Source organism: Diceros bicornis, chromosome 4 (genome assembly GCF_020826845.1).
Source record: "Diceros bicornis minor isolate mBicDic1 chromosome 4, mDicBic1.mat.cur, whole genome shotgun sequence".
Lineage (NCBI taxonomy): Eukaryota > Metazoa > Chordata > Mammalia > Perissodactyla > Rhinocerotidae > Diceros > Diceros bicornis.
Window position 1 is genome coordinate 46,626,507 of NC_080743.1, and position 27,900 is coordinate 46,654,406.

The window sequence follows — 27,900 nt, forward strand, 5'->3', positions numbered from 1 at the left end:
CTAGTGGCGATGAACTCTCTCAGCTTTTGTTTGTCTGAAAAAGCCTTTATTTCTCCTTCATATCTGAAAAATAACTTTGCTAGATAGAGTATTCTTGGCTGACAGTTTTTATCTTTCCATATTTTGAATATAGCATTCCACTCTCTCCTGGCCTGTAGAGTTTCTGCTGAGAAATCTGCTGACAGCCTAATGGGGGTTCCCTTGTAGGTTGTTTTTTTTTCCCCCCTGGCTGCCTTTAATATTATTTCCTTGTCATTGACTTTTGACAGTTTTATTATCATGTGTCTTGGAGATCTTTTTGTGTTGAGATAATTGGGTGTTCTACTAACTTCATGGATTTGTATATCCAGTTCTTTCCCCAGGTTTAGGAAGTTCTCAGCTATTTGTTCTTTAAATAAGCTCTCTGTTTCCTTCTCTCTCTCTTCTCCTTCTGAGATACCCATTATCCTTATGTTGCCCTTTCTAATGGAGTCAGATAATGCTTGTGGAATTTCCACATTTTTAAAAAATCTTAGTTCTCTCTCCTCTTCTACCTGCTTCATTTTTAGGTTTCTATCTTCGAGCTTGCTAATTCTCTCTTCCATATGGTCTGCTCTATTTTCAATGATTTCTCATGCATTCTTCCACTCATTTATTAGTTTTTAAGCTCCAGAATTTCTGTTTGGTGCTTTTTTAGAGTTTCAATTTCTTTGGGAGAGTATTCCTTCTGTTCATTGATTTTATTCCTGAGCTCATTGAACTGCTTCTCTGAGTTTTCTTGTAGCACACTGAGTTTCTTCATGACAGCTATTTCAAATTTTTTATCAGTTAGATCACAATCTTCCATGACTTTATGCTTGGTTTCTGGAGAATCATTATTTTCTTTTTGTGATGCCTTGTTACTGTGGCTTTTCATGGTGCTAGCTGAGTTACTCCTCTGTGAGCACATCTGTCATAGCAAGCACTTTTCTTATTTAGGTATAGCTTTGTTTGTTTTGATTCAAACTTTTTAAGTGGTTGGAGATTAGAGGCCTTTCTTTTGTTTTTTAATAGGTGGCACTATAGTGCTAGTTTTTGGTTTCTCTTACCTGAGCTGCCTCTGGCTATATTTGAGGACCTGAACATTCCACCCTCCACTGCCTCTATTCAGGGTATTGCTGGTACTCTCATCATCACTGCCTGCATCTCTGGGGGGGGGGGTCACTGATGCCTTGCTGTTGCTGGTGTTGCTGCAGTTGCTGATTTCACTGCCAGGAGTACAGGGATGGCTGATGCTTCCACTGCATCTGGAATCACCTGGGTCGCAAGCTCCACCACTGCGATGAGGGGAGGCAGAAGAAGTGAGTGGGGTGGGAGCTGGATTCGCAGGGTACCGCCTCTGCTATTGCCTGTTACTTTGTGGCCACAGTGGCCACTGCAGTTGGGATGTCAGAATCCTGTGTGCACCTCCACTGCTGCTACCAGGCTCTGAGCTGCAGCCAGGGGCCCAGGATCATGGGAATCTGCCTCCACTACTACTCCACTCCCCATGATTGCAGGTGCCACCATGACTGGCTGGCTGGAGTTGCACATGCATCTCCATTGCTGCCCACTGGGTTCTCTGGGGGTAGGGGGTGGGCGGCTGGGGGTCCAGGGTCCTGGGCAATGCCTCTGCTGTTCCTGTTTTCCTCCTTTATGTGGTTCCAATCCACCCACCTTCATATGTACCAATGCATGATCTCTCTAGCATCCTAGCCTTTGTTGGGTTATGGATATTTTACTTGCTGTAGATTGAAGAGAGACAAAGGGATCCTCTCATGCCACCACGATGATGACTAAATATTCTTTTTTGTGAGGAAGATCAGCCCTGAGCTAACATCCATGCTAATCCTCCTCTTTTTGCTGAGGAAGACCAGCTCTGAGCTAACATCTATTGCCAATCCTCCTCCTTTTTTCCCCCAAAGCCCCACTAGATAGTTGTATGTCATAGTTGCACATCCTTCTAGTTGCTGTATGTGGGATGTGGCCTCAGCATGACTGGAGAAGCAGTGCATCAGTGCGCACCCGGGATCTGAACCCAGGCCGCCAGTAGCGGAGCGCACGCACTTAACTGCTAAGCCACGGGGCCGGCCCTAAATATTCTTTTATATTTAAAAAAATCAACGATATAATTCTTAATGTTAGCAGGATAAAGGAGAAACACCATATCATCATCTCAATATACGCAGAAAAAGCATTTGACAAAGACCTTTTCATGATGGGAAAAAAAGACACAAAACTCCCTACTAAGAATAGAAGGTATCTTTCTTAAACTAACACAGGGCATATATGAAAAATCTACAGGTAATATAATACTCAGTGGTCAAATATTGAATGCTTTTCTATTAAGATAGGGAAAAAGACAAGGAAGTCTGCTTATGCTCCTTCAATTCAACATTATATTGGAAATCTTAACCAGTGAAATAAGATAATACAAAAAATAAATACAAACAGATTGGAAAAGAAGAATTTAAACCATTTTTATTCACAGAATATTTGATCGTGTATTTTTAAAAGCTGAAGAAATCTACAAAAAAAAAATCCACTAAAACTAATAAGTGAGTTTGGCAAGATTTCAGATTATAAGATCAATATAAAAAAAATCTAATGTATTTCCATATTGTAGCAATGAACATTTGGAAAGCAAAATAAAATACAATTTCATTTAAAATAGCATCTAAAAACTGATATGAAAGAACAAATTTAATAAAATGTGTCTAAGAACTCTGAAAGCCACAGAACATTACTTTCAGAAATTAAAGAACTAAATAAATGGAGAGATAAAACTTGTTGTGGATTGAAAGACTCAATATGGCTTAGATGCCAATTCTCCCCAAATTGATCAACAGATCTAATACAACCCCAATCAAAATTCCAGCAGAAAAGGTAAATATTTACAAGCTGATTCTAAAATCTATATGGAAATGCAAATGATCTTGAATTATCAAAGCAATTTTAGAAAAGAATAATAAAGGTGGATGAACTACATTGCCCATATCCAGAATTACTATAAAAGTGGAAAAATCAAGATAGTGTGGTATTGATGAAAAAAATAGTATATAATCAATGGAACAGAGGGACAGTCCATAAATAGAACCATATCGATATGGTCAATTGATTTTCAACAAAGCTGCCACGGCAATTCAAAGGATAAAGTTAATTATTTTCAGCAAATAGTGATAGAAAAACTACACATTCATATTAAAAAATAGCAACCCTTATCTTACATCATACACAAATATTACTAAAAATGGATCAAAGACATAAATGTAAAAGCTATAACTATAAAACTCCTCAAAAGAAAATATAGGAAAATAATTTTTGCAACCTTAAGTTAGGCAATGATTTCTTAGAGAAAATATCAAATATATTTATATATGTATATAATATATAATAATTAAATATATTTATAAATAATTATCATATATATTTATATACACATATACATATATATCCCAAAAGATACTATTAAGAGAACATAAAAGGAAGCCACAGAATAGGAGAAATTATATTTATCTCCAACAAAGGACTTGTCTCTAGAATATATCACGAAGTCTCATAAGACAATGCAATAAGAGAATTGGTCAAAAGACTTGAAGAAATATTTCACAAAAGAAGATATATAAAGGGCCAAAAAGCACATGAAAAGACGTTCTACTCAGTCATCAGGGAAATAAATTAATACTACAATGAGTCAATGATGCCTTTAAAGTCTGTGTTGACTTGGTCACTGAATGTAATATCAACAAAATTTATGCAAAAATGTTGAAGCCACTTTTATGATTCTTCACTGTGTGCTGTAAGTCATGATTTCCATTCAACAACAGTTCATGCTCATAAGCTAGTTATATGGCCAAAGCACTGAGCACCTTGTACTCTCTCTCTCTCTCTGTCTCCTTTTCTCTATTTCCCCAAGGTAGCCACACTATGCTCCTGAAATAAGAGGACAGTTTTTCTCTCATTAATGGGTCTGCTCTTGCTGTGACTACATCTCTATGCCTCCCATCAAAACCAGCTAGGATGCTGTGGTGTCTGTCCTTCGTGTTGTAATCTTAGTACTCCCTACCCCACCAGGCTCAGCAGGAGCTGCCAGAGGTGGTAGAGAATGATGTCCCATGGGACTCACTGGATGAATATTGTTTGACTTCTTCAGTTCTTCCTGGCCTGTCCGACTCCTACTGTCCTTATAGGAGTGCCACCATCTTATTTGAGGAAATGGAAGTCTGTTCTGCTCTGAATGTAGCCAGTGAGTACTCCGCTGTCAAGGTGATAAAACTCGAACTGGTCTCCCAGATAGACACTGAGGTCTATTTGTACCCAAGGCAGACATGACAACCTCAACTTACCTCTGCAGCACGAGATTAGAAGGTGTCTGTCAGACCTCCTAATTTGGATGAAATGTCTCTTCTCACCTTCAGTGCTCTAAGTTTCATGCCTGAACCACGTCCCTTAAGATTCTATGCCTGCCAAAGGCAACTGGCACCCTTGTCTACATATTCGTCAAAGATGTAACCCAGGGTTTACTATTCTTAGCCCCATTCTCTATCTCCTTTAGGTTGGCTTGTCTTCCTAAGCAGTCACCTGAAAACCAACCATAAACACCTCTATCATTACCTTGCTTACATGTTTTTCTGAAGCAAAGCTGTGCCTTGGCCTTCCCACACCTCATGAATGGCCAAGGTTTCGGTGTAGCAGCAAAGATTCATTTTCATTTGAGGGTTTGTAGATGCATTCCATCTGTCTAGTCTCAGTGTATAAATTCCTCTAACATCAACAACCAGGGTATCTGATGAAAGAAGGCTGGATATTGCAGTAATTCTTTTAGAATGCAGGTAGGCTGGTTCCCTGGAGTCTGTAAGGAAAAGATACATTTATGTGTTTGCACAGACTCAAGACAGAGAATACTATAATGATGATCTTCTATAAGGTAAATTTTGCCCAATATCTCAGGACAGAAAACCAAGCCAGTCATCACAATACAATATATGAGGCCTCCTGAAGTATTCTTCTCACTAAACCTATTCTCATACTGAGGACATTTGTGTCCCTGTGCTGGTAAGGGATCTGGGATTCACCCTCTAACAGGATTAATTAGGATTTTCCAAACAAGGTTGGACTCCATCATTGTTTTACAAGATCTCAGGACTGGATACTTACCCATAGTGGTTGCCTTCTTAATGTAGCTATATCTAGATTTTGGGTTTGAGTCTCAGAAGCAGCACTGAAACCTATTAGTCCTTCCAGGGTAGTCTGACCTGGTGAACTAAGGTTCACCTTAGTTGAATAAGAGATTCAAGCATAAAGAGTAAGTCAGTTGTTCAAAACGGAATTTCTATCTTACAAAATAATTAGAGCCAATCTTCTATTTTCTATTCTATTCTAAAAAAACAAATGATCATAAATTGGTTTTGGACTAGGAACAGGAATTACGTAGCTAAAGAGCCATTTTCATTCGTCATTATCTATCGCTAGGGCTGAAACTTCAGTTTCTACTAAGTAGGCTTCAGACCTCTAACATTAGAAGGTCCTTATAATGATGTAAAAATAAAAATTAAAAAAAAAAAAAAAAGAAGGTCCCTCAGAGATAATTCTAGGCCAACCTCCTTTCATACTAGAGCTAGCTATTGACAATTTAAGGATTTCAACAAATGATTTTACGACGTACTCCCATAATATACAAAACAAAAAAAAATTTATAAAATACCATCCAACTTGTGTTAAATAGTTTATGCAAGGTAAGGGGCAGAATAGAAATTTAAAACCATGTCTGTCTGACCTCAAATAATTAGCCTTTTCCCACAATAATAAACCACTTTCCTCATGTCACTACTGATATGCTTATAGGCAAATACCATCTTTGGAATCTAATCTTTGCATTATCTTATCTATCCTTTGTATTATCTTGCACAATCAGTGTTGTAAGGCTGTAGAAACAGAGTATACCCTCTCATACGCAATGTGGGGTAAACTTTCCCCCTTTGTTTATGTCTTTTTGGCCCTCAATATAGCACCCTCGCAAACTATTCCTTTCCCCCTAGCCCACACACTCTTCACTCGTACAGTTCAAATACTGTACTCCTAATTATTACTGAAAAATAAGGCCAGAGTTTTTTCACTATCACTTGCTTCTCTTGCCACTCTGGCCACAACAATTTACATGCCTCTCCCAAAAGCCTCATCTCACTACATCATTGGCTCAAAGTCCATTGTCATCTGCACATATGCACGTGAATGAGGATCCTTGGGTATAGCTCCTCTCAATGTGGAGACCTATAAATAAGAAATTAAGTTATTTGTCTCCCCTCCTCTAGACACTCAATATATGAGAAAGGGATAGAAGAATTATAACAGAACTCCCATGCAAAAAAGGAGGGAGGGATGGAGGCATACAATAGTCACTGGTCCATAGTAATAAAATTATGGTCAGGAACTATGCAAATGATTGCCTCTGCAATGTTCCAAAGCACCACGGTCATTGGTGGGCACTCATTACATGTGTTACATACTACTTACTAAGACAGACATTAGATGGCCATTTTCCTAAGGGCACAGTATCAACTACCCTCATGATTTTAAAGATGAGCATCTACTTATATCACATCATCAAACCATATATCTGCAGAGGCTAGAGAGAGCTCCTAGGGAGAAGGGATATCGAATAATTAACTTCACAATGTACTTAAGTTTTAGTCATTTTGCTCATAAATTAGTAAGGCCAGGCTACAGTTAAGGGAAATCACTTCTTCATTGAGATCATTTTTAAAATTACACTTTTCAAAAGCAACAGTTTCTTATTTTTCTATACCCCTTACATTACAGAAAAGCAATCAAGTTGGACTTAATCTAAAAGCTCCAACAGATGGGATCACTTTAGTAACATTTATTCAATTGCTAAGTCATACCTAATTTTCTTTAGGTCAACATTTCAATTATAGTCTTTAATTTAAAAAAAAAGTCAAATTACTAAAATTTCTACCACTTACATCCTGTTCCCTTGTAACACTTTAAATTGGCAGCACTTTACACTTCGATTTTATTTCTTTTAGTACCTAATTGAACATTCACAGTTTAACTAACCAAGTCAAAATATGGAAAAAGCAATTCTGAAGTTGTTCCAATCCATCTACTTCCAGTCTCTGGGGATCTACGGTCTAGATCAGTCATTCTCAACTGGGGGTGATTTTAACCCCCAGGGCACCTTTGGCAATGTCTGGAGACATTTTCAGGTGTCAGAACTAGGGGTTCTATTGGCATCTAGTGGGTATAGGCCAGAGATGCTGCTAACAATCATCCTACAGTGCACAGGAAAACCCACGACAACAAAGAATTATCTGGCCCCAAATGTCAACAGTGCCACTTTTGAGAAACCCTAGTCTAGATGGAACTCCATCTATTATTTTCTGTATAGTTGCTACAATATAATAAAACACACTTGAAACACCAATCCCATCAGAATTTAATTACTTAACAGCTATTCATTCAATAAATATTTACTGAGTAACCACTATGTGGCAGGCACTGTGGAGAGAGAAGAAAGACAATCACTGTCCTTAGAAATTGTCCAGTGGAAACAACCAACTCACAAAACCCAAGCCCTTGCCAGAAAATTCAATGCTGTCTGTTATCTACTTCTATTAACAGCCTAGTTGAGGGGCCGACCCAGTGGCATAGTGGTTAAGTTCATGCACTCCTCTTTGGTGGTCCAGGGTTTGCAGGTTCGGATTCTGGGCGCGGACCTATGCACCGCTTGTCAAGCCATGCTGTGGCGGCGTCCCATATACAAAATAGAGGAAGATGAGCACAGATGTTAGCTCAGGGCTGATCTTTCTCAGCAAAAAGAGGAAGACTGGCAATGGATGTTAGCTCAGGACTGATCCTCCTCACACACACACACACACACAAAAACAACAACAACAAAAAGGGCCTAGCTGAGAGAAGTGATGGGTGAAGATTATTTGAAGGATACGCAGTCCATCTATGTATCCAGCTAGTAGAAGTCCTTGAATTCAGCGGGATGATATTTGGATCATGTTATCTTAAGCCCTTGAAGAAATGCCCTCACTAAGCTCCATGTTAAAGTTATGCTCTCTGCTTGCATTGAAGAACACTACAAAAGAGTCATGTGAAACTTTACTAACTTCCCATAGGAATCTTGTACATATCACTCAGTGCCACCTATGTGAAACTATGTGTAAATTTCTTTTAGAAATTAGAATTGGAATGTTTCTTCCACTCTGATGACAACTATACAACCATTTCTCTTTTCTCTGACTGCCAGATCACTTACAGAGCTAAATCTGAGGCTCAGCTCCATCAACTATGTAGGCCGTTATGCCCTGAACATTTGGGTACTTCCCTATCCCTTAACTCAGCTGGTCTTAACTGGTATTTTCATTTTCCATGTTCTGGATTCTCTAGTTATTTATACTTCACCATCATTTTATTACATCTGCTCTTGCCATAAGTTGTCTCAATTAACATAAAATGTGGTCAGTTATGAATAAAATTAAAAGTAAGAGTGACAAGAAAACAATTACAATAGTACTGCTAGACATATGCACTGACTGCTGTGACAGCTTGAACGAGACTCTTAATGAAGGCAGTGAGGGTCACAGAAAGCTTCCTGAAAGGGCCCATGACTGAGCTGCAAACTGGAAGATAGACTAGGTATTACTTAAACAAAGAAGATATAAGGGTGAGGAAATGTTCTAGGCAAGAAACAGAAACAGGTGCCAAAGCACAGAGGTGAGAGAGAGCCTAGTGCATTCAGAAAACTGCAAGTGGTTTGCTTTCGCCAGCAGAGAGGGTGTTTTGGGGAGTGGGGAGACATGACACTGAAGAGGTACTTTAGATGCCATATTAAGGACTTTGAACTCGGGCCTAAAAAAACCATGATTACAAATATAAGAACAGTCAGCAATTTATTACAATAATCCAAAGAAGAAAAGATGACTCCCACAAATGATGACTCCATCAGGTTCCACACACATCAGGCATCTTTAATTAGTGAAACAATCCCTCAAACTGATTAGAAAAAAATCCAAATCCTATCCTTACTCCATTCCCATCCCCTTACCAACAACATTAACCTTTACAACATCACCTGGAAAAATGGGGTCATTCACCAATAGGTAAGAGAGGAATAAGTCAATGGTCTTTGGACAAAAACACAAGAGGATTCTTAGATTTCCCATTCTCCTTTGCATTTGATATTATCTGGACTTACAAGCAGCTCTAATAAGAAAAACTAAGGATCTCATAGCTATTCACCTCATTTAGGAAAGGCAGCAAGAATCTGTTATGATTTTATTTCTCCAATTGTTCCAATCACAGTTTCTAACACAGAAATAAAACTGTTCAGTGTTTCATTCCTAGCCTCATTTTGTTTCACAGAGATCTGCATTTCCAAGTTCTCGGGCTCCAACAGCAGTTCTGTTAGGAACAGACAGCCAGTATCATCCTGAGCACTGAGGTAGGCTTTCCATGGCTGAGCCCCCGCCCTGCTCATTGCGATGGTCTGGATGTTCACTACTTGCAGGGCCATCTGGAGGGTGTCAGGATGGACTGCTCCCTGCCAAGGGAGTACCTGCTGATGAGCAACTTTGAGGCGAAGCCAAGTTTTCTCAAAATATTCAGCAGTAAGCTGGCAATTGGGGACTAACATGAGGGCTCCAGAATCAGGGAGTTCTTGTACCATCTCCTTGTTCTCTTCAGGAATCAGGGGTCCTAAAAGAGTCAGGAAGCTTGTGTAAGAGATGTTCTTAATCTATAGGAACTACATTTTTCACCTAGATTTCCAAAAGTACACAATGTGACTTTTATCTTTGGATAAATGGCTTAAATAACCAATGATGAACTTCTTTCTTTCTCACCAAGACTTCCAACTCAGGCAACAGTCTGAGATTTAGCTAGGGTACCCTACTTTCTACCAGTCATTGCAAAAAATAAAGATTTTTCATGACAAGATATAAAGTAAAGACTTTTTTTACCTGATGTGGCAAAGGATGCTGTGTTAGGAAGCTCTGGGCCACGACGCTCTGTCCGCTGGCATTTAGAGATGGTTGCCCAGCGGGCTTTGCCATATACTGGCACCAGTGTGTTGAAGTCTGAGGCCCAGCTATTCACAGGTCTTTCTGCCTGATCCTCCAAAAGTCCAAGAGAAGGGTCAGATTTAGGGCTACACAGGATCCGCTTAACTTCATCAATGCCAGCTAAGAGGAGGCGATAATAGAAGAGACCTCGGTCCCGTACTGCCATATCCTTTTCTTCCTCTGAGGTAAGACAACAAACTGAGTTAATTAAAAAAAACAAAAGCAAAAACACTCTTTTTTTATCCCTGTGCCAATCAAAATAGGAGAAAAAAATGAAGGAGAGTGGAAAACCTAGAAAACATTAACATTTTCTTTTTTTTTTTTTTTTTGTGAGTAAGATCAGTCCTGAGCTAACATCCATGCTAATCCTCCTCTTTTTGCTGAGGAAGACCGGCTCTGAGCTAACATCTATTGCCAATCCTCCTCCTTTTTTTTCCCCAAAGTCCCAGTAGATAGCTGTATGTCACAGCTGCACATCCTTCTAGTTGCTGTGTGTGGGATGCCGCCTCAGCACGGCCGGAGAAGCGATGTGTCGGTGCACGCCCAGGATCCGAACCCAGGCCGCCAGTAGCGGAGCGCGCGCACTTAACCGCTAAGCCACGGGGCTGGCCCCACATTAACATTTTCTTGTTGGATCCCAGACATAACTCACCAAACAATGAAAGCTCTGAGAATTTTTACTATTAGTTATGGAAAGTGATATTTCCTTCTGAAGAACCTACCTATGCAGTAATATAACAAACGCCCCAGCATGTCCTGGCACTCAGCAGGTCGTGAGAGGAAAAGGCGGAGCAGTGCAGTGAGTAGTTCCATCTTAACAGCTGGAAATGTCTCTGACTTCACATTCTCTACAAAGTCTTCTAACACATAAGGAGCATTGGGAATTCTTTCCCCATGGACACCAAGTAGCCAGATAAGTGCCTGCTTCCCCTAGGAAATGAAGGAATAAGAACAGGTGCTCAACATTTGGCCGTCCAAAACATAGAAGACAGTAGACAGTTGTAGGTTTTGCTTTTCCCCTAGTGTCAGCAGAAAAGGTAAAATCTTTTATTTACTTCAACTTGGATTGTATCAGTCCCACCCACCACACTCTCTACAACAAATAGGAATGAAATTCTACCACACAAAAGGAGACTCAAGACTCTCATAGTCTATGTTGATTAAGCAATAAGGCTTCCTCAGCTTTGGGGCCTCTGCCCCAATTTGGAGTTTAATGTTTCAGTGGAAGCTACTGAACGATTTCTCTAAATTACTTCATGAAGTGGTGATTAACCTAGAGTGCACATCAGAGTCATCTGTGAAGCTTCTTAAATATATATATCTCTAGGTCTACCACTCCTGAATATTTAAGCCAATAGACCTGGGGTGAAGCCCAAATATTTGAAAATTCCACAAATGATTCTGATTTTCATATCAGCTGAAAACTCCATGGCCTAAATTTCTAACTCAAAACTGTTTGTTCAAGAAAACAATGGTATCAAAATGTTTGTAATAAAAACCATAGATAAATCCTAATGTTTTTATAATTTATATTCCATCTACACCCAAAAGAGAACCTGAGGTGGCAATTAATTCTAAGAATTTCTACTTCAGACACTACGTAGAAAGAATAATTAGATTCCATTTCACAGAGCAGAGTCCCAAGCATTCCCCCCCTTGCCTAGAAGTAAAGGAGAATTACAGTCTACCTCACTATCTTGAATGTTCTCCTCACAGCCTGGCAGGGCCTGACACACAGCTTCCGTACACTGAGGACACAACCAAACCAGGTCTCGGAAAGTTTGCACCACTGCTACAACACAGCTCAGGATAAAAAAGCACAGGATTAGAGCCAGCACACAGGAAGGAATCTTAAGGAAAGTCATTTATTCAGACTAGATTGCCGGATGAATTTCTGTAAAATGGGTGTTGGAGGGGTGGTCAATGATTATCTGAGAAATGTCTGACATGGGCAATAATTTCTTAAAAGAATGTTGCTCTTAGCAGATTGTCATGAGGATAAATGAGCCAATGTATGCAAAAGCACTTGTAAAATGCAAAGCTGTATGCAAACGTGAGGGAGTGTTGTTGTTGAATGATACTCCGAAGACGAAGACGGTATCAATAGAGCCACCAGAGCTGGGACTATGGTGAGGCAGGCAAGGTGCCGAGGGTGTAAAATGTAAGAAGACATGCAGGGTTAGCACTTGCATGAACCTGAGAGTGAGTGCCTCTAAACTTTTGCATCCTAGGCACCTTGCTCGCCTCACCCTAGTGGGTAGTGCTTCCAGGGCTGGGACTACCCTCCATTATCTATAGAACAGCCTTGTATACTCATGGCAACCTGAAGACTCTCTACCGTGTTAGATCTATAGACCCTATGCTTCTCTGATGGCAAGAGATGATGATGCAAAGAAAAGTTTAAGCCTCTTTGTTATTCAACAATATTTTCTGAGCACCTACTATAGGCCAGGAAATTGACAAAAAAAAAAACCTGGAAAGGCAGCCATTACCTGTGGTAATGTGCTCTTGTCGAAGCCCCAGCAACTCTGTTAGAATCTGCACACAATGATCTGTGTAGGTTCTGGCAATGCCACCTACAGAGGAAAGGAAAGCAGAGAAAAGTGTTCAGTCAAATACTAGCATCTCATTCTAAAATAATTTCCCACCAGCCAAAGATAAAGAGGACCAGAGATACCTAAAAAAATCACCCCTTGATTGATGACACAAGAATCTAAGTTTGCTATTAGGGGAACTTTGGTAACAATGAACTTCCCATTGAACAAGGTTGAAAACTTTCAGTAACAAAGGTATTTATGTGGCAGCAAGATATGAGGCACTGTTTGCTGCAGCACACCTGCACAGGAATATTCCTGCTGGGAACACTTGACAGCAGTCTCCTGACCGTAGCTTTTCTTTTTTTTGTGTGTGAGGAAGAGCAGCCCTGAGCTAACATCCATGCTAATCCTCCTCTTTTTTTTGCTGAGGAAGACCGGCTCTGAGCTAACATCTATTACCAATCCTCCTCCTTTTTTTTCCCCAAAGCCCCAGTAGGTAGTTGTATGTCATAGCTGCACATTCTTCTAGTTGCTGTATGTGGGACATGGCCTCAGCATGGTCGGAGAAGCGGTGCATCGGTGCATGCCCGGGATCCGAACCCGGGCCGCCAGTAGCGGAGCACGCATACTTAACCGCTAAGCCACGGGGCTGGCCCCTGACTGTAGCGTTTCTATTTTCCTGTTTGTTCCCTCTTCTCTACCCCTAAAAATAATCATCCTTTATTCTACACATGAAGGTTCCTTCTCCTCCACTTGAAGCTCTCCAAAACTTAGCTCCCCACCTGCTTTCATTTTGAGTCACTCTAGCCTTTTAAATTCCAGACAGAGTAGTATAAATAAGTCTGTAAGACTCAGGATTTATTCTGTGTTGGTCTGTACTCAGCACAATACATAGTCCACAGCAGAAACTCAATACACAACTGGTGAACTGACACAGGACTTTGACTCAGGAACAGTCAAAGGGTTCCAGGCCCAGTTCAGGAACTATATGACGTTTTGGCAATTTAATCACCTTTTTGTGCCTGAGTTTCTTTTTTTTTTTTGTGAGGAGATCAGCCCTGAGCTAACATCCGCCAATCTTCCTCTTTTTTTTGCTGAGGAAGACGGCCCTGGGCTAACATCGGTGCCCATCTTCCTCCACTTTATATGGGACGCCGCCACAGCATGGCTTACCAAGCAGTGCGTCGGTGCGCGCCCGGGATCCGAACCAGCGAACCCCGGGCCGCCGCAGCGGAGCGCGCGCACTTAACCGCTTGCGCCACCGGGCCGTTTGTGCCTGAGTTTCTTCATCTTTAAAACAAAGTTAATAACACTTGTCCACTTTCCCTGACTGCCTCATCTCACAAGACTGTGGTAAGACGATATACAGGAAAGCATTTTGGATAGTAGACAACAAAGGCAATATAAATTTTAAGTGTTTTAGTTTGAGTTACCTGTATTCTCTATCCTGGAAGATATGGCAACATCAGTGTTGACAAAAAAACTTTTTTTGTCCCTCTCCCCCTTGTTTGTAGTCACTGACCCAATTCTTTGGGGCATAGTACTTTGTCTCTGAAGCAAGATTCCTTCCCTTTTGCTCTCTATGGTTCTATAGCTTTCTAGCTAGTTGGTCTAGGCTCTCAAAAAGAAAAAGCAGCAGACACCTACCTATGGCAAAGATGGCAGCCTGTGCAAAGTCAGCAGACACATCAGTACAGTACCCTCGAAGCTCCTCTAGCACCTGCTGCACGTTCTCATCGTTCACCAGCTCACACAGCACCTCTACCTTCTGTAGCTTGATGTAGTGGGGCTCTGAGTAGGAGCAAAAAAACTTTTTGTAGTGGCTGCTAAAGTGACCTGGCAAACTACGCAAGATCTGGCGCACATGACAGAGGGCAGCAAAACAGAGCTCGCGGCTCTCTGAAGAACAGGCAGCCAGCAAAGGTCCCTTGACTTGCACAAGCACATCAGTTTGTACATGGGGGAATTTTTTTGCCAAGATCAGAAAGAGTTTGGTGGCTCCCATCACCACGCCTGGGCTACTGCTCTTGAGAAAGCTGTCCAACAGATTGAGAATGTCAAACAGCTCCTCCTCACTGCGGGGTTGGTAGCGTAGCAGAAAGTTCAGTACTTCAGCCTGGCCCCACTGGTCCAGTTTTGACATTCTATCCAAAAAAGAAAATAAAAGTGCTATTTTAGCAACAAAATTAGGATCATCTCCATGCTACTGCCATGTCACCAGTCACCTGTTCATCATAACAAGGGGAGAATTCTTGAAAACAGGCTGTGCCATAATCAAATTATTCTTTTTATGTACTATTTAAAGTTTACACAGAATAGGCTTTAAGTTCCAAGATGAGTTTACAATACAAACGCACACTCATCTAAGGCAAAGACATGATCACTATACCCTAGATCCAGATTCTCTACATTTTAAGACAGCATAAATGGCTTAGTTTGGGGGACATAATGACTCAAGGAGGAGAGAACCTATCCCCACAGGACGTTCCTGCCATCTCTCTCTGTCACCAAAAGAAACTAAGACAAATAAAAGAAATCTTCTCAAAGAAATATGAGGAAGTTAACAGTTATGGTTAACTTTCTTTACTACTCTACAGAAGTTGTTCAAGACCTCTCCTTAATTCAACACATCAATAAGATCCCCCTAGGATGCAGATCTCATCATAACAGAAAGAGCAAAGAGGCATGCAAACCGATTTAAGAGATGGTGGGCGATGGGTTTATTGATGACAACACCTCCTTCCTGTTTCAGAATTTCCTCTAGAGACCTCAGGCAGTTCACAACCACAATTGGATCCTGGTCACGCAGCAAACTGTATAATTCATTTACCAGGGCACCATCTATAAAAGAGAACAAACATCTCAGGTAAAGAAGAAAAGCTTCAGAGTCACAGGAAAAAAGCCAGAGTAATAGCTCCAGGCAGACAAAGCCGAACTCTGCTACAAAAATAACAAAGGCAATAACAAAGTGCAAGGCAAAAAAACAGCCATCTCCAGGCTGTGTTCTAACTAGCTAATGCAAAGGATCTCACCTGGGCCCCAAAGAAAGGACTTCTCTAATCTCAGAAAATACCAAGCCCTGCATCCTACTTAAAGAGACATGTACAGAAAGAAGTAGGGCCACATTATTATTTTCTACCAAAGCTACATAATCTTTTACAAAGGCATACATATAATGGAGGCAAAAATAAATATTGATCATGATGGATTTCACTGAAACTTACCCACTTCAGAGTCTCCATGAAGATTATGCATCTTGGCACAACCAAGGACTGCCACCCTCCTGACATATGAAGCCTTATCACGCAGACCACTGAGAACAGGCTGTTGGATATATTCCTGCACACCAGGCATCCTGAACAACACATCTTGGAGTCAGCCAAATCCTGAAATACTCGTTTTGACATAATTCAGCCTCTATTCACTTAATAGAGGGTTTAATAGAAGTTTGAATGTGCATCTATCAGATCATAAAGAACTGGAGAAAGCTGCTGCCAAACTTAAAAAGCCATCCTTGACTTTTCATTTGGAATAATACTGCATGGGCAGCAAAAAACACATATATGTAATTGTTTAGAAATCTTTAACCAAAACCAAGAACTATTTCATGAAGAGTGAGGATGGAAAACTCCCTATAATGAACCATACAATATAGATTTTTAAACCATAGCAATGGCTGAAAACCTGAGTTCAAGTTACAACAGTATTTTCCCCAATATTAAGGAGCTTAAATAAATTGTCATCGTTAAAAACCTGCCCCATGACCTCCTGAAGTCATCAGCCACTGAGAAACAGGCAGGGAAGAGGGTGCTCACCTGAGGCTACACATGCTCCGTAGTGCCAGCCCTCGCACCATCGGATTGGGGTCCGAACAGTCTTTGCACAGTGTATTGATGGCCAGCAGAGCCAGATCTGGTTTCAGGGGGGCGTACGTGCACATGTACAGGTAAACCAACTTCTTCTGAACAATATCTACAGTGGCACTGGCCTTCACCATTTCCATGAAAACACCAGACATGTCCAAGCCCTGAGTCATGTGCCTGAAACCAACACACATAGCAGGAAGATGTAAAATACATAATCCCCAACCTACAATGGAAGGCATTTTACTTATGCATGTCCTGGTTATCTAACTAGATTGAGATCTCTTAGAAGGAAGCAACCAGGACTGTCTTGTCTACTATATCACACAATACTTCACACCATGGGCCTGCAATAAACGTTCTTCTGTTCACTCAACAAACATTTATTGAATTCCTAGTACATTCCAGTGAAATTCAGTTCTTACATTCCAGGGATATACTCTGGGGACATACTCTTGAATAAAGCATGGTCTCAGATCTCTAGGAACTCAAGGAACCAGACAAGAACACCACTAATTACAGTACGACAGATAAGTGTCATAACAGAACTAACAGAGAAGGTGCAGTGGGGATCTAGAGGGCTATTACTGCCAGGAAGTCATAAAATGTTTCCACAGAGGAAGTAATACTTTAGCTGAATGAGTAAGCGCTCGCCGGGCAAGTGTAGTAGACAGGTAATGATACACGCTATGAGGCACATAGATGTGAGCAAGAATGGTACATTCTTTTGAGAGTCTGCAGGTAGTTGAGTTAGCCAGGCGTTCCTTGGGTGCTATAAGAATTTTGGACTTTACTCTGTAGATCACTGTTTCTCAAACTGTGATCTCCTACAGGAATCAGATGGGATATTTGTTTAATATGCAGATTCCTGGGTTCCATCCCACCCCACTGAAATCAGAATTACTGGATCGGATGAAAGAATTACATATTTTTTAAAAGCACCCCAAGGGACTTTTGGGCATACTAAAGTTTGTGATCCACAGCTGTAGGCAAGAGTTATATGTTCAAATACATATGTTGGAAAACTCATTCTGACTGAAATGAGGCAAGGTGACCTATTAGTAAGCTACTCAATTTTTTGGTAATGAAATCAGAATAACAGGAGTGCTGATAAAAAATAAGTAAATAAGAGAATGGCTATTTAGAACTCCGAATTCATACCACCTGACTTAACAAGTGAAGATCAAGAGTTATTGAGGTTGACTCCCACGCTTGGTCAGCTGGGTGTTGACATTCAACACAAATATAAGTGGAAGAGCAGGTTTGGGAGGGGGAAAGGATGTGGGTGTTATTTTGCATGTCTTCGAAGAACTATCCACCTAGAAATGCCAAGCAGGCGGTAGGATATGCGAGTCTGAAGATAAAAAGGAGGTCTGTACCAGATACAGTATTATAGATCTGGGAGTCAGCAGTGTAAGTTCAAGATACGGAGGAAACCAACCGAGTAAAAGAAGTAATACAAGGGAGACTGAGATGGCACTCCAGAGAAGCAGGAAGACGGAACCATGCAACTGCCATGTATTAAGTTCATTTCCTCTCTCAGAGCGGCCAGGGGTCGAGAGCCTGACGGGGACTGCAGTGGGGGAGTTAGGGCGTTAGGTGATACCTAATCACTCGCTGGATGACATTCCGGTAGCGCAGCCTATCAGCTTGAACGTGAGGGTTACACAGAGCCTTCTTCAGCTCCTTCACCACGTCCTCGGAGCCGAGGTACGGCATCTTCCCGACGAGTCCCGGGGCGGTTCCCACAGATCCCTAGGTAATTCGCGGGCTCCTTCAAGCCCTGATGTGGGAACCTGGGTAAAGGAAACGTCAGTCGGTTAAGTGACTAAGGGCGTGATCTCGCCCAGCCGTGGCTTGCCCAGGGCCGGCGCCCAGGCCCCAGCACGCTCAGACTTCCACCCTCTCCGCTCTCCAGCCACCCCCGGCTTGGCTCTTAGGTTCCCTCCCGGGACCTGCAGGCTGGCTCGCTCCACCCATAAACCTCTCCCGCTACCTCTAGGCCCTCGGCCGGATTTCCAGCCCGGCAGCCAACAGTCCGCAGACCCCTCCCTCTCCAGTTCCAGCCTTTCTTGCGCCTCCACGCGATTGTCGTCACAGATGGGCCCAATCACGCTTTCTGCGGAAGTCCCGCCTCCCCTTCGAGCGGAGCAGCTGCCACTCACCCTCTCCCTGCGAGCGCCGAGCGCAACCGGGACCCCGACCTCAGGGTGCCCTTCCCCCAACCTCTCACCTCCCGGCGCAGCCGCACGGCTCCCTCGGATGGAGCTGCGGCAGACAGTCGGAGATCGGCTACTTGGGCCTGTCTCCGCCCAGCAGCGGGCACTTTGAGTGCCGGGCCTCGGCCCCGGCTCCCGCGGATGGAAGCGCGCTTTTCGATTCCACCCCCGGACTGCCGCGAGCACTGTCACTTCCTTCTTTTTGCCACTCTAGTAATTTATTCCTCTACTGGGCTGGCTTTCCCTTAGGGTGTCTGGCCCTGGTCTTGCCCCGGCATGACTCTCTTCAGGGCGCCGTTGTGGGAGCCTCACACAGGGGGTCTGTTCTCATGAAGATCCCACTGGTGACTCTCCAACCTTGCCACCATGAACGGGGTCCTGATCCCCCATACGCCCATTGCCGTGGACTTTTGGAGCCTGCGCCGGGCTGGTTCCGCACGGCTCTTCTTCTTGTCCCACATGCACTCGGACCACACCGTGGGTCTGACTAGCACCTGGGCCCGGCCCCTCTACTGCTCCCCAATCACCGCTTACCTCTTGCATCGTCACCTACAGGTATGGGGGACTACAGTCGGCCTCCGAGAACTAGTCCAGGCATGTGAGTGGGGACTTCCAATCTGTCACAGCCGTGCAGTCATAGAGTAGGGGCCACGAGGACTGATTTTTACAGTGCGGGAGTTGTTTGAAACCAGAAATAGATCTTTAGCCCAGAATAGGAGTGTGACTTCCATCTGGCGGACTTGGGATGTTTCAGCAATAAGTTGGGGAGATCTTTTAGTCCAGCCAAGAACTATTCCTGCCTTTTCACCTAAGGTAGGCCAATGTTTCCCAAACTTGCCTCATCATAAGAATCCACCTAGTGTGCTGGGTAAATATACAGATTCTCCAGCGCTTCCCCTCTTCCCCCATATGATTCGGTAGCTATAGCTGGTGCAGGTCCTGGAAATCTAGTTGGAATTTTTTTAACAGGTGCTACCAAGGGATTATGATGATCAGGGAAGTTGGAGAATCGCTGACTAGCCTGTTTTCTGGATCTTAATTTAAAATTGTTCAAAGGGTGGGGTGGAGAGTGGGAGGAGGAAGGGGGGATTGTTTGGGAATTCCCATTACAGCTTCTGCTCCAGGGCAACTCAGGATTTGGTCAGCTTTCCCTGACTCAGGAAAGGGATAGTTCCTGATCCAGGGAGGTATCAGGGATGGGAGTCTGTTCACCAGGTTAACTGTTTCCTCAGGTATCCAAGCATTGGATCCGAGCCCTGGAGGTTGGTGAGAGCCATGTCCTGCCTCTAGATGAAATTGGGCGAGAGACCATGACCGTAACCCTCATCGATGCCAATCACTGCCCTGGCTCTGTCATGTTTCTCTTTGAAGGCTACTTTGGAACCATCCTCTACACAGGTGGGCCTTCCGAAGTGTCCCTCTCACCCTCCCAGCCTAGACACTACTTTTCTTGAGCAGCCTTAACTCATAATAGAAGTCTAAGTTATTCCATATGAGCACAGTGACCCTTTCTCAACTGATTTCTCTTTAAGAGTCCAAACCTTGTAAAGAGTAATCCAAAAACAGGAACAGGATGGAGACATTTCCACACAGAATATTAGTTCAGGGCCAGACTCCATGATAGTTTTTCCACAGGCCAGTAAGCAAAGCCCCTCTGTTGTTGGAGGTGGGAGAGGCTTGTCTTCTATTCTTTTGTCTCTGACTCTGTACCTCCCTATATTCTTCTTCCAGGTGATTTTCGGTATACACCGTCCATGCTAAAGGAGCCAGCCCTGAGACTGGGTAAACAGATCCATACCTTATACCTAGACAACACCAATTGCAACCCAGCCCTGGTTCTTCCCTCCCAACAAGAAGCTGCCCGCCAGATTGTCAAGCTCATTCGAAAGCACCCACAACATAACATAAAGATTGGTGAGTGGTTTCCTTTCCTTTTTCTCTCACCGATAGCTAATGAATCTAGGTTCTTTGGGTGTTTCTCACATCTTTCAAGTCTTTGTGCAGATCTCCCCTTCTCCATGAAACCTACCCCGACCACCTTATTTAAAATCACTCTCTTCCCACCATCCCTACTCCCACATTCCCAACTCCTGATACCTATACCAATTCAACTTTTTCATTTTTTCATGGTACTCATCACCTTCCAACACACTCTATACATGTTTTAATATGCTGTTGCTTATTGCTTATTATCCATCCCCCACTTCCACTGCCACACACACACACAGAAACATAAACTCCTCGAAAGCATGGATAGAAGTGAGAAGAAGTCTTGCGTGTTTGTGGCACAGAGAAGCAGCAGCCACTATGGCAGGAGCACAGTGGGTGAGGAGGCTGGAAAGGCAGGAGGGGCTGAGGTACTCGTAAGCCATTTGAACTTGATCCTAAATGCAACCATAGCTCTTAGGATAAAGAGCTATTGAAGAGTTTTAAGTAGGAGAGGGACAGTATTGCACTCGTCATCTTACAGTGTATTCTATAATTTATCTATTTGTCGTATTTAGTTTTTATGTCTCCCCTGCTAGAATGTAAACTCCACAATGGCATGGCTCTTTGTTTTACTTATGGATATATCCCAGATGCCTAGATTATTGCCTGATGAGGCATTCAATAAATATTTGTTATATGAGTGAATGAAATTTATCAGTATATAGATATTCAAGTGAGTGTTGTGCTTAAAATTAGATACATTGAAAAACTAACTATATGCTTGTTCTAGTGATTCCACAATAGTACAAAACATTTTGGAGTCTCTTCTTTTGGAACTGCCTTTTGAGATAGTTTATGAAAACCAATTTTTGTTTTTGAAAATGTAATAGATTTAGTTCTAAATGACTTTTTGATTGTTTCCAAAATTATAATAAATCCACAAAAGGAAAAAGATTTGCTACCATGACGAATATTTTAAAAAAGATATGCCCCAATTCTGAAAGGAGTTTCAAAGTAGGGTTAAACAAAAGCATTGAAAAAAATTGTATACTTTCTAGCGTGACTACCAAATTGATTGAGAAATATCCCCTACTCAGGATTGCTTGGCTGCTTATGAAGAAATACCAGTCCTAACTATTCTTGGAGTTTTCAGTGCAGAGTTTTCCCAGACAAGCACAGCTGGCTAGTTGTTGAAGGGCTTAATTTTGCAAATATATAATAAGCTTCTACTGTGTGCCAAGTATTCTGATAGGCAGTGGGAATAGAAAGATGAATAAAATATGAGGGCTTACAGACTAGTAGTAAAGGACCTAGAAGAAGTAAAAAAAAAAGTGGGGGAAGTGGAGGGGGGAATAGGGAAAGAGAAAAGAAAATCAGCTACATTTGTGCCCAAAGAGTGAGGTTTTAAACCATGATAAGGAGTAAGGTGGATATGAAAAAACGGTAAGTTCTTTAAAGGACTTCACTATCTGGTTGTGGACTTGAAATGCACCTTCAGAAAAGGCCCGAGAACAACTATTAAACAACATCTCCCATATCTGTTACCATAACCATTACTCAAATTTAGGCCCCCATTTCTTTCTGTATAAGTACTGTTTGGGCCGTTTAACTGGTGCATCTACTTTCAGCGTCTTCTCCTCCAGGCCGTTGAATGACACTGCTGCCACATTTTTTTTTCCTAAAGCCCTGCTCTGATCATATTAATCCTATGATTAGAATTAGCCATGTTCCTGCTGCACACTCTTCAGTGGCTCCCCTTCACTTACAGAATTAAGTCCAGGCTCCGCAGCAGTACATACAAGGCCCTCTAGTCGGTGGCCCTTGCTTACCTCTCTAGTGTCATTTATGTCCAGTTTCTCCTTTGTACTTTAGTAATGCCAAACTGACCCCTCTTAAGATGCTCTCTACCATCCCCTTCTCTTGCTACGTTAACTCGGAGTTATCCTTTAAGACTTACCTTAGTTGTCATTTTCAGGAAACTTTCCCTAACTCCATCAACTGGTGGATACTTTTCTGTGCCCTCATAATACTGTGTGCTTGTCTCTAACATGGCCCTTAACCACCTTGTTTCTGGGTCCCCATGCAGATTACACTCCTTGAGGACTGAGACTTTCTGTTTGTTTTCACAGGGCCTAACACTTGGTAGATGCTTTCCTTTGTTGAACTGAATGAATGAGTGGATTCTGCGTTAACCCGTCCGCACTCCATTCTCCATACATCTCAGCTCAAATGCCACCTCCTCCCTGATATAATTCCTGATTGCCCCATTAGTTTTGTGTATTTTTGTTAAACATTTGGTTGATTTATTAGGATTCCCCAATAGCTTCCTTCTTTTCCTTCTCTCACTTTCCCCAATCCCTTTAACGTGATTCAGGACTCTACAGCCTGGGAAAAGAGTCACTGCTGGAACAGCTGGCCCTGGAGTTTCAGACCTGGGTGGTATTGAGTCCTCGGCGCCTGGAGTTGGTGCAGCTGCTGGGCCTGGCAGATGTGTTCACAGTGGAGGAGAAGGCTGGCCGCATCCATGCTGTGGACCACATGGAGATCTGCCATTCTGCCATGCTGCACTGGAACCAGACCCATCCTACCATCGCCATCCTTCCCACAAGCCGGAAAATCCACAGCTCCCACCCTGATATCCACATCATCCCCTACTCTGACCATTCCTCCTACTCTGAGCTCCGTGCCTTTGTCGCAGCACTAAAGCCTTGCCAGGTGGTGCCCATTGTCAGTCGACAGCCCTATAAGGGCTACTTTCAGGATACCCTGAGCCCCAGGCTCTCTGTGCCCCTGATTCCAGACTCTGTGCAGCAATACATGAGTTCCTCCTCTAGAAAACCAAGCTTTCTCTGGCTGTTGTTAGAAAAGAGGCTAAAGAGGCCGAGAACCCAGGGTGTCGTGTTTGAATCCCTTGAGGAAAATGCTGATCAATCTCAAACTGACAGGGACTCAAAGAAGGCCAAGAAGGAGAACCTTTCCGGAGACCTTGAGAAGCAACCCTCCCTCCATCCTTTGCAGATCAAGAAGCAGCTGTTCCCAGACCTCTGCAGCAAAGCACGGGGTGGGGCCGTCTCCCTCTCTGAGTCCCAGAAGATGGTGACTGTACCGACTGCCCCCTTGGGTTTTTCAGTGCACTTAAGGTCTACTGATGAGGAATTTCTCTCTCCAGAAACTGGGGAGGAAATTGTTGTAGGGCCCCACTTGGTACCCAGGGGAGACAAGGATGGCTCAGCAGCCACAGGGAAGCAGAGCGCGTGGATGGGCCAGGATTCTCCCCTGTCTAACAGCAGCCAGGCTGCCCCTCTTCTGGCTCCTGAGTTCAGGGGCCTGGCACTAAAATACCTTCTGACTCCAATGAACTTGTTCCAGGCAAGGTTCTCTTCCAGGGGCTTTGACCAGCAAGTGGAAAAATACCATAAACCCTTGCTAAAGGACAGAGAGGAGAGTACAGAATGACAACCTTGCTTGATCCAACACTGCAGTTTTGAAGATACTGGCTAGTGGGGAGAGTTTGTTTTGGGCCTTACTTTTCTGTCTTCACAGGATCCTTACAGGCTCAACCTAGAAGCGACACTTCTCAACGTGTGTTCATTGGAATCCCAGTGCCTATGGAATCCTTAGTTTTATAGTTGACTGTGTTTAAGAAACACTTTTCATTATAACCCCTTCACAATAGACGTGAGCATATTAAAGGTTCTCAGAAGCCCTGCAGTAACTTAATCTGTTTAACTTTGTTTAACCCAGTATTTCCCTAACTTTTTTGAACATAGAATCCTCTTATGTAGCTGCAGAAAGAGAGAAAGAGTCTGAATCAAAAAGGACCAAGTTATTCCCATTGTTACTTTGAGTCTCATGTGCCATTCTCCCTGTCCCCTTTTCCCTCTTCCTAGGTAAAAGTCGCTGGGTCTGTTTTTTAAGTTAGGAACTGTGGTGCTGGAGGAAAGTGGTGATCCAGGCAGCACGTTCCAATCCTGAATGTCACTGACTTGCTGTGACCTCATTCAAGTGACTTCCTGTCTCTACCTCTGGGAGGGAACAGGAAGTGATGAAGAGCCTTGGAACAGAGGAGAAAAATTCCACATCTGCCTCCATGAGAGTTGCAGTTAGTGTCACTGGGGACCTATCTGGAACAGAGCCAGCTGGGGGATTGGGCACCCCTCACCAGGGCAGTACCTGGAACCCAGGTGAACATTAGGCTTAGGGTATGACAGGCTTCCCAGCTGCCTGGTGGCCCTGACTGTTTGGCTGAAATAAAGTTACAAAAGATCAAATGTGCTGCCAGATATTCCTGATTGTTCACATAGCTGGGATATTTGCTGCTCCCCCCTCCCCCCCGTGTTGGATTGAGTAGGGAGCCAGAGCATACAGCCTGTTTGTTTTAGTATCCAGGGCAGAGACCAAAGAGCCAGCTGGTTAAGGGGTGGGGGTGGTGTTCAGTTCTGCCCTGTCCTTCTGCTCACAGCCTGACAAAATGCCAAACCAATAAGCAGGACAGCAGATACCACAGGCTCAGAGAGAGGGCACAGGCACGTGGAGCTGGGCGCATGGATTAAAAACTGCTTCAGAATGGAGCCTCGAGCCTTTGCAATGAAGCCTCTGTTTCTTGTTCAGGAAAAAAAGTTTTCTACTTTTGGAGGAAGATAGGAAGAGTTTAGAAAGCAAAATAAGGCTGTGTTCTTGGGCAACCATACACAGCTCTGTTTTGTCAATGGCCTTCACTGTAAGCCTCCCATGAGCCCACTAGGAGCTGCAGCAGGTGAGGCATGTGGGGCAGCAGGGAACATGGCCATTGTCCTGGGCCCAAGTCCAGGGCACCCTGGGCAAACAGAGATAGCATGCTTAACTAGCAGAGCCTCAGTTCCTTGTCTGTAAAACAGGGACTGAGATCCTACCTCTCCTGACTGTCGTGGAGGTTAGATAATGGGTCAAGTTCCTAGCTCAGTGCTTAACACATGATGGGTAATTCAAATATTGGTTCTCTTAGCCTCTGGTTCTTTAAAAACAATTATTCTTTATATAAAATAAGAAACTGGAAATTATATAAAAATATAAAGAAGACAAAATCAATTATAATTCCTCCATGTAGATCAATTGTTTTCTTCTAGTTTTTTTCTGTGCATGTAAATATTAAATATGTAAATTTTTTCAAAATTGGGGTGATACTGTATATAATTTTATATTCTGCATTTTACTTTCTTAACCGTATCTTAATCATTTCTTTGTATCATTAAATAATATTTGAATGTCATTTTTAATAGTTGTATAATACCCTAAAATAGTATACCTTAATTAAAACATTTCTATATTATTCAACATTTTGTGTGCCCTTTTTTTTTCACAATTCTACATATTACAATGAACATCCTTATGCATACATCATGGCATTTTGTTTATTTCCTTAGAGTAAATTACTGGAAGTGGGATTACAGTTTTAAGTTCTTGATGCAAATTGTGCAAATTGCCCTTCAGAAAGGTTTCCTTACCAACCTTTCTGAAGAAGAGGCTAGCATTCAAATACCTTGAAAACTCATTAAGTTCAAAGGATGTCATTAGAATGGTACATGTAAACACATGGAAAATCATCTTGTGTGTTAATATTTATTAAGCTGTGTGGGCAAGGCTTAGCCTGACTTCCTGTAGGAACCTCTAGCTGCCTCACTTCTGTACTACCCAAGGTGTCTGGGAGAGATAAGGTAGTCTTCAGTACAAGGGCCTCCAGATTGGCGTTATCTTCTAGCAGCAAGGGAACCTGTCCTTTCTTGGCACATGCTGTGTCACACGTATTCCTTGAAGTAGGATCTATGTGAATTTAGATGGGGCAGCAGAAGCAAAGGGCTCTGTGGAATTGAGTTGTTGGTGGCATGTTTTGTGTTTTAATAATAGAAAAATTCTGTACTATTCTCCTAAAGTAAATTTGTCTGGCTTCTTGTAATAGAGATTAGCAGTTGCCTTATTTGTTTGATTTCTTAACACTCATATAAAAAGGCTGCATTGCATATATCTTTAAGTAGCCAATTTAACTTATTTTGAGAATCTAAGGATGATCCCATAGACCTAAGATCTTGCAATTAGGCTTGAAGATACTGGGAGAAAAGAAGTTCCCTAGAGATCAATTAGTTATTTGTTTCATGATCTGTGGGAAAACTTGGACTTTTCCACATGGAGACTGACAGTGACTTAAGTCCCCTTAGAGAAGAAAATCTGCCTGGCTGGCTTTGGGGGACCATCTCTCACTTCTGACCCACACTGCCCTTTGTGGTAGGAAATGGGAGATAATGGGAGTCTGCTTTGGACCTGGGTTCTCTATCTCAAGTCCATTCCCAGGGAGACAGTTCTCTGCATTCTTGGAATGGTTCTCAAGCAGGAGAAATTCCATTTGGAGGTCCGTGTGCACATATTTTTGATGCTACCATTAGTGAGTAGCTGTCAGTCTGTTAATCTTCCAACCCCTCACCCTTCCTAACTACCACCACAACAAGTTGTTTTGCCTTGGGTTCATGGTGCATCCCTCTTTCTGCGTCCCTCTTTCTCTTCCCCACGACGCCCCATCCACATTGGTACAGAATGATTCTGCTTACCCTTATAATTATCTGAATCTACAACTGCCTGTGGGGGATTCTTAGAATGGTTAAGCTTGTCTTTATTTTGACCACAATGCTTTTATTTAACTATGCTCTTCCCTTGACTATGTCATTCCTGGGTAACTTTCTCTTCTTTGAACACATCCTAGACCAACCAGATCACAGAAAGCTCCCAGAATCTTGGGTTTGGTTCTTTTCCTGGACAGATAGCTTACTGAATCATCTTTCAATCATACAAAACTTCTGGCTAGCCTTGGGTTAGTCTTTCCCTTACCATAGTCACATATTTAAAACACTATTGCATTATGGCTAGTTTACCAATCCTGAATCCTCTCATCAATTTACAATAAGTTTAGGGAGAGGAGGATGAATATTTGTGCCCAGTGCGACAATCCTATTCTTTTTTTTTGCTGAAGAAGAGTCGCCCTGAGCTCACATCTGTTGCCAATCTTCCTCCTTTTTTGCTTGAGGAAGATTATCCCTGAGCTCACATCTGTTGCCAGTCTTCCTCCTTTTTGGCTTGAGGAAGATTAGCACTGTGCCCACATCTGTGCCAATCTTCCTCTACTTTATATGTGGGTCGCCACCACAGCATGGCTTGATGAGTTGTGTAGGTTTGCGCCTGGGATATGAACCTGTGAACCCCAGGCCGCCAAAGCAGAGCGGGCCAAACTTAACCACTA

At 42.7% G+C, this 27,900-nt stretch overlaps 2 protein-coding genes across 9 annotated transcripts in view; one reads left to right on the forward strand and one right to left on the reverse strand.

The window, feature by feature from the left end:
* Nucleotides 1-2,526: 2,526 nt before the first annotated feature.
* The window catches only part of AP4B1 (adaptor related protein complex 4 subunit beta 1), a 38,563-nt gene continuing 13,189 nt past the window's right edge, over nt 2,527-27,900 (reverse strand). The window contains exons 1-12 of one of the 7 annotated variants that reach the window (XR_009219769.1): nt 18,095-18,422; nt 16,441-16,665; nt 15,850-15,980; nt 15,319-15,466; nt 14,273-14,769; nt 12,581-12,664; nt 11,777-11,880; nt 10,811-11,018; nt 9,987-10,268; nt 9,584-9,723; nt 6,507-6,635; nt 2,527-4,849 (exon numbers count right to left, since the gene is read on the reverse strand). Coding sequence is in view for 6 of the 7 variants with exons in the window: in XM_058538841.1 (XP_058394824.1) it covers nt 9,296-9,723; nt 9,987-10,268; nt 10,811-11,018; nt 11,777-11,880; nt 12,581-12,664; nt 14,273-14,769; nt 15,319-15,466; nt 15,850-15,980; nt 16,441-16,665; nt 18,095-18,207 (2,220 nt within the window). In the remaining variant the exon portion in view is untranslated. Of the gene's footprint in view, nt 4,850-6,506; nt 6,636-8,905; nt 9,724-9,986; nt 10,269-10,810; nt 11,019-11,776; nt 11,881-12,580; nt 12,665-14,272; nt 14,770-15,318; nt 15,467-15,849; nt 15,981-16,440; nt 16,666-18,094; nt 18,423-18,443; nt 18,643-18,721; nt 18,739-27,900 lie in introns of those variants that run through there. The other 6 variants (XM_058538841.1, XM_058538838.1, XM_058538839.1 and 3 more) reach the window with 6 other exon arrangements.
* Nucleotides 18,740-25,949, forward strand: DCLRE1B (DNA cross-link repair 1B). Of its 2 annotated transcripts, none has more exons than XM_058538844.1 (4): nt 18,740-19,262; nt 19,940-20,105; nt 20,439-20,621; nt 23,011-25,949. In XM_058538844.1, exons 1-4 carry the CDS (start codon nt 19,074-19,076, stop codon nt 24,090-24,092), a joined length of 1,620 nt encoding a protein of 539 aa, XP_058394827.1. In that variant the 5' UTR covers nt 18,740-19,073; the 3' UTR covers nt 24,093-25,949. The 2 variants fall into 2 exon arrangements, with proteins under 2 accessions (XP_058394827.1, XP_058394828.1); XM_058538845.1 differs by lacking the exon at nt 18,740-19,262 and adding an exon at nt 19,278-19,520.

Coding starts and splice junctions, on each gene's coding strand:
- DCLRE1B (XM_058538844.1), top strand. CDS start 19,074: ATGAACGGGGTCCTGATCCCCCATACGCCCATTGCCGTGGACTTTTGG. Junction 19,263..19,939: donor TCTTGCATCGTCACCTACAG/GTATGGGGGACT, acceptor CTGTTTCCTCAG/GTATCCAAGCATTGGATCCG. Junction 20,106..20,438: donor TGGAACCATCCTCTACACAG/GTGGGCCTTCCG, acceptor TTCTTCTTCCAG/GTGATTTTCGGTATACACCG.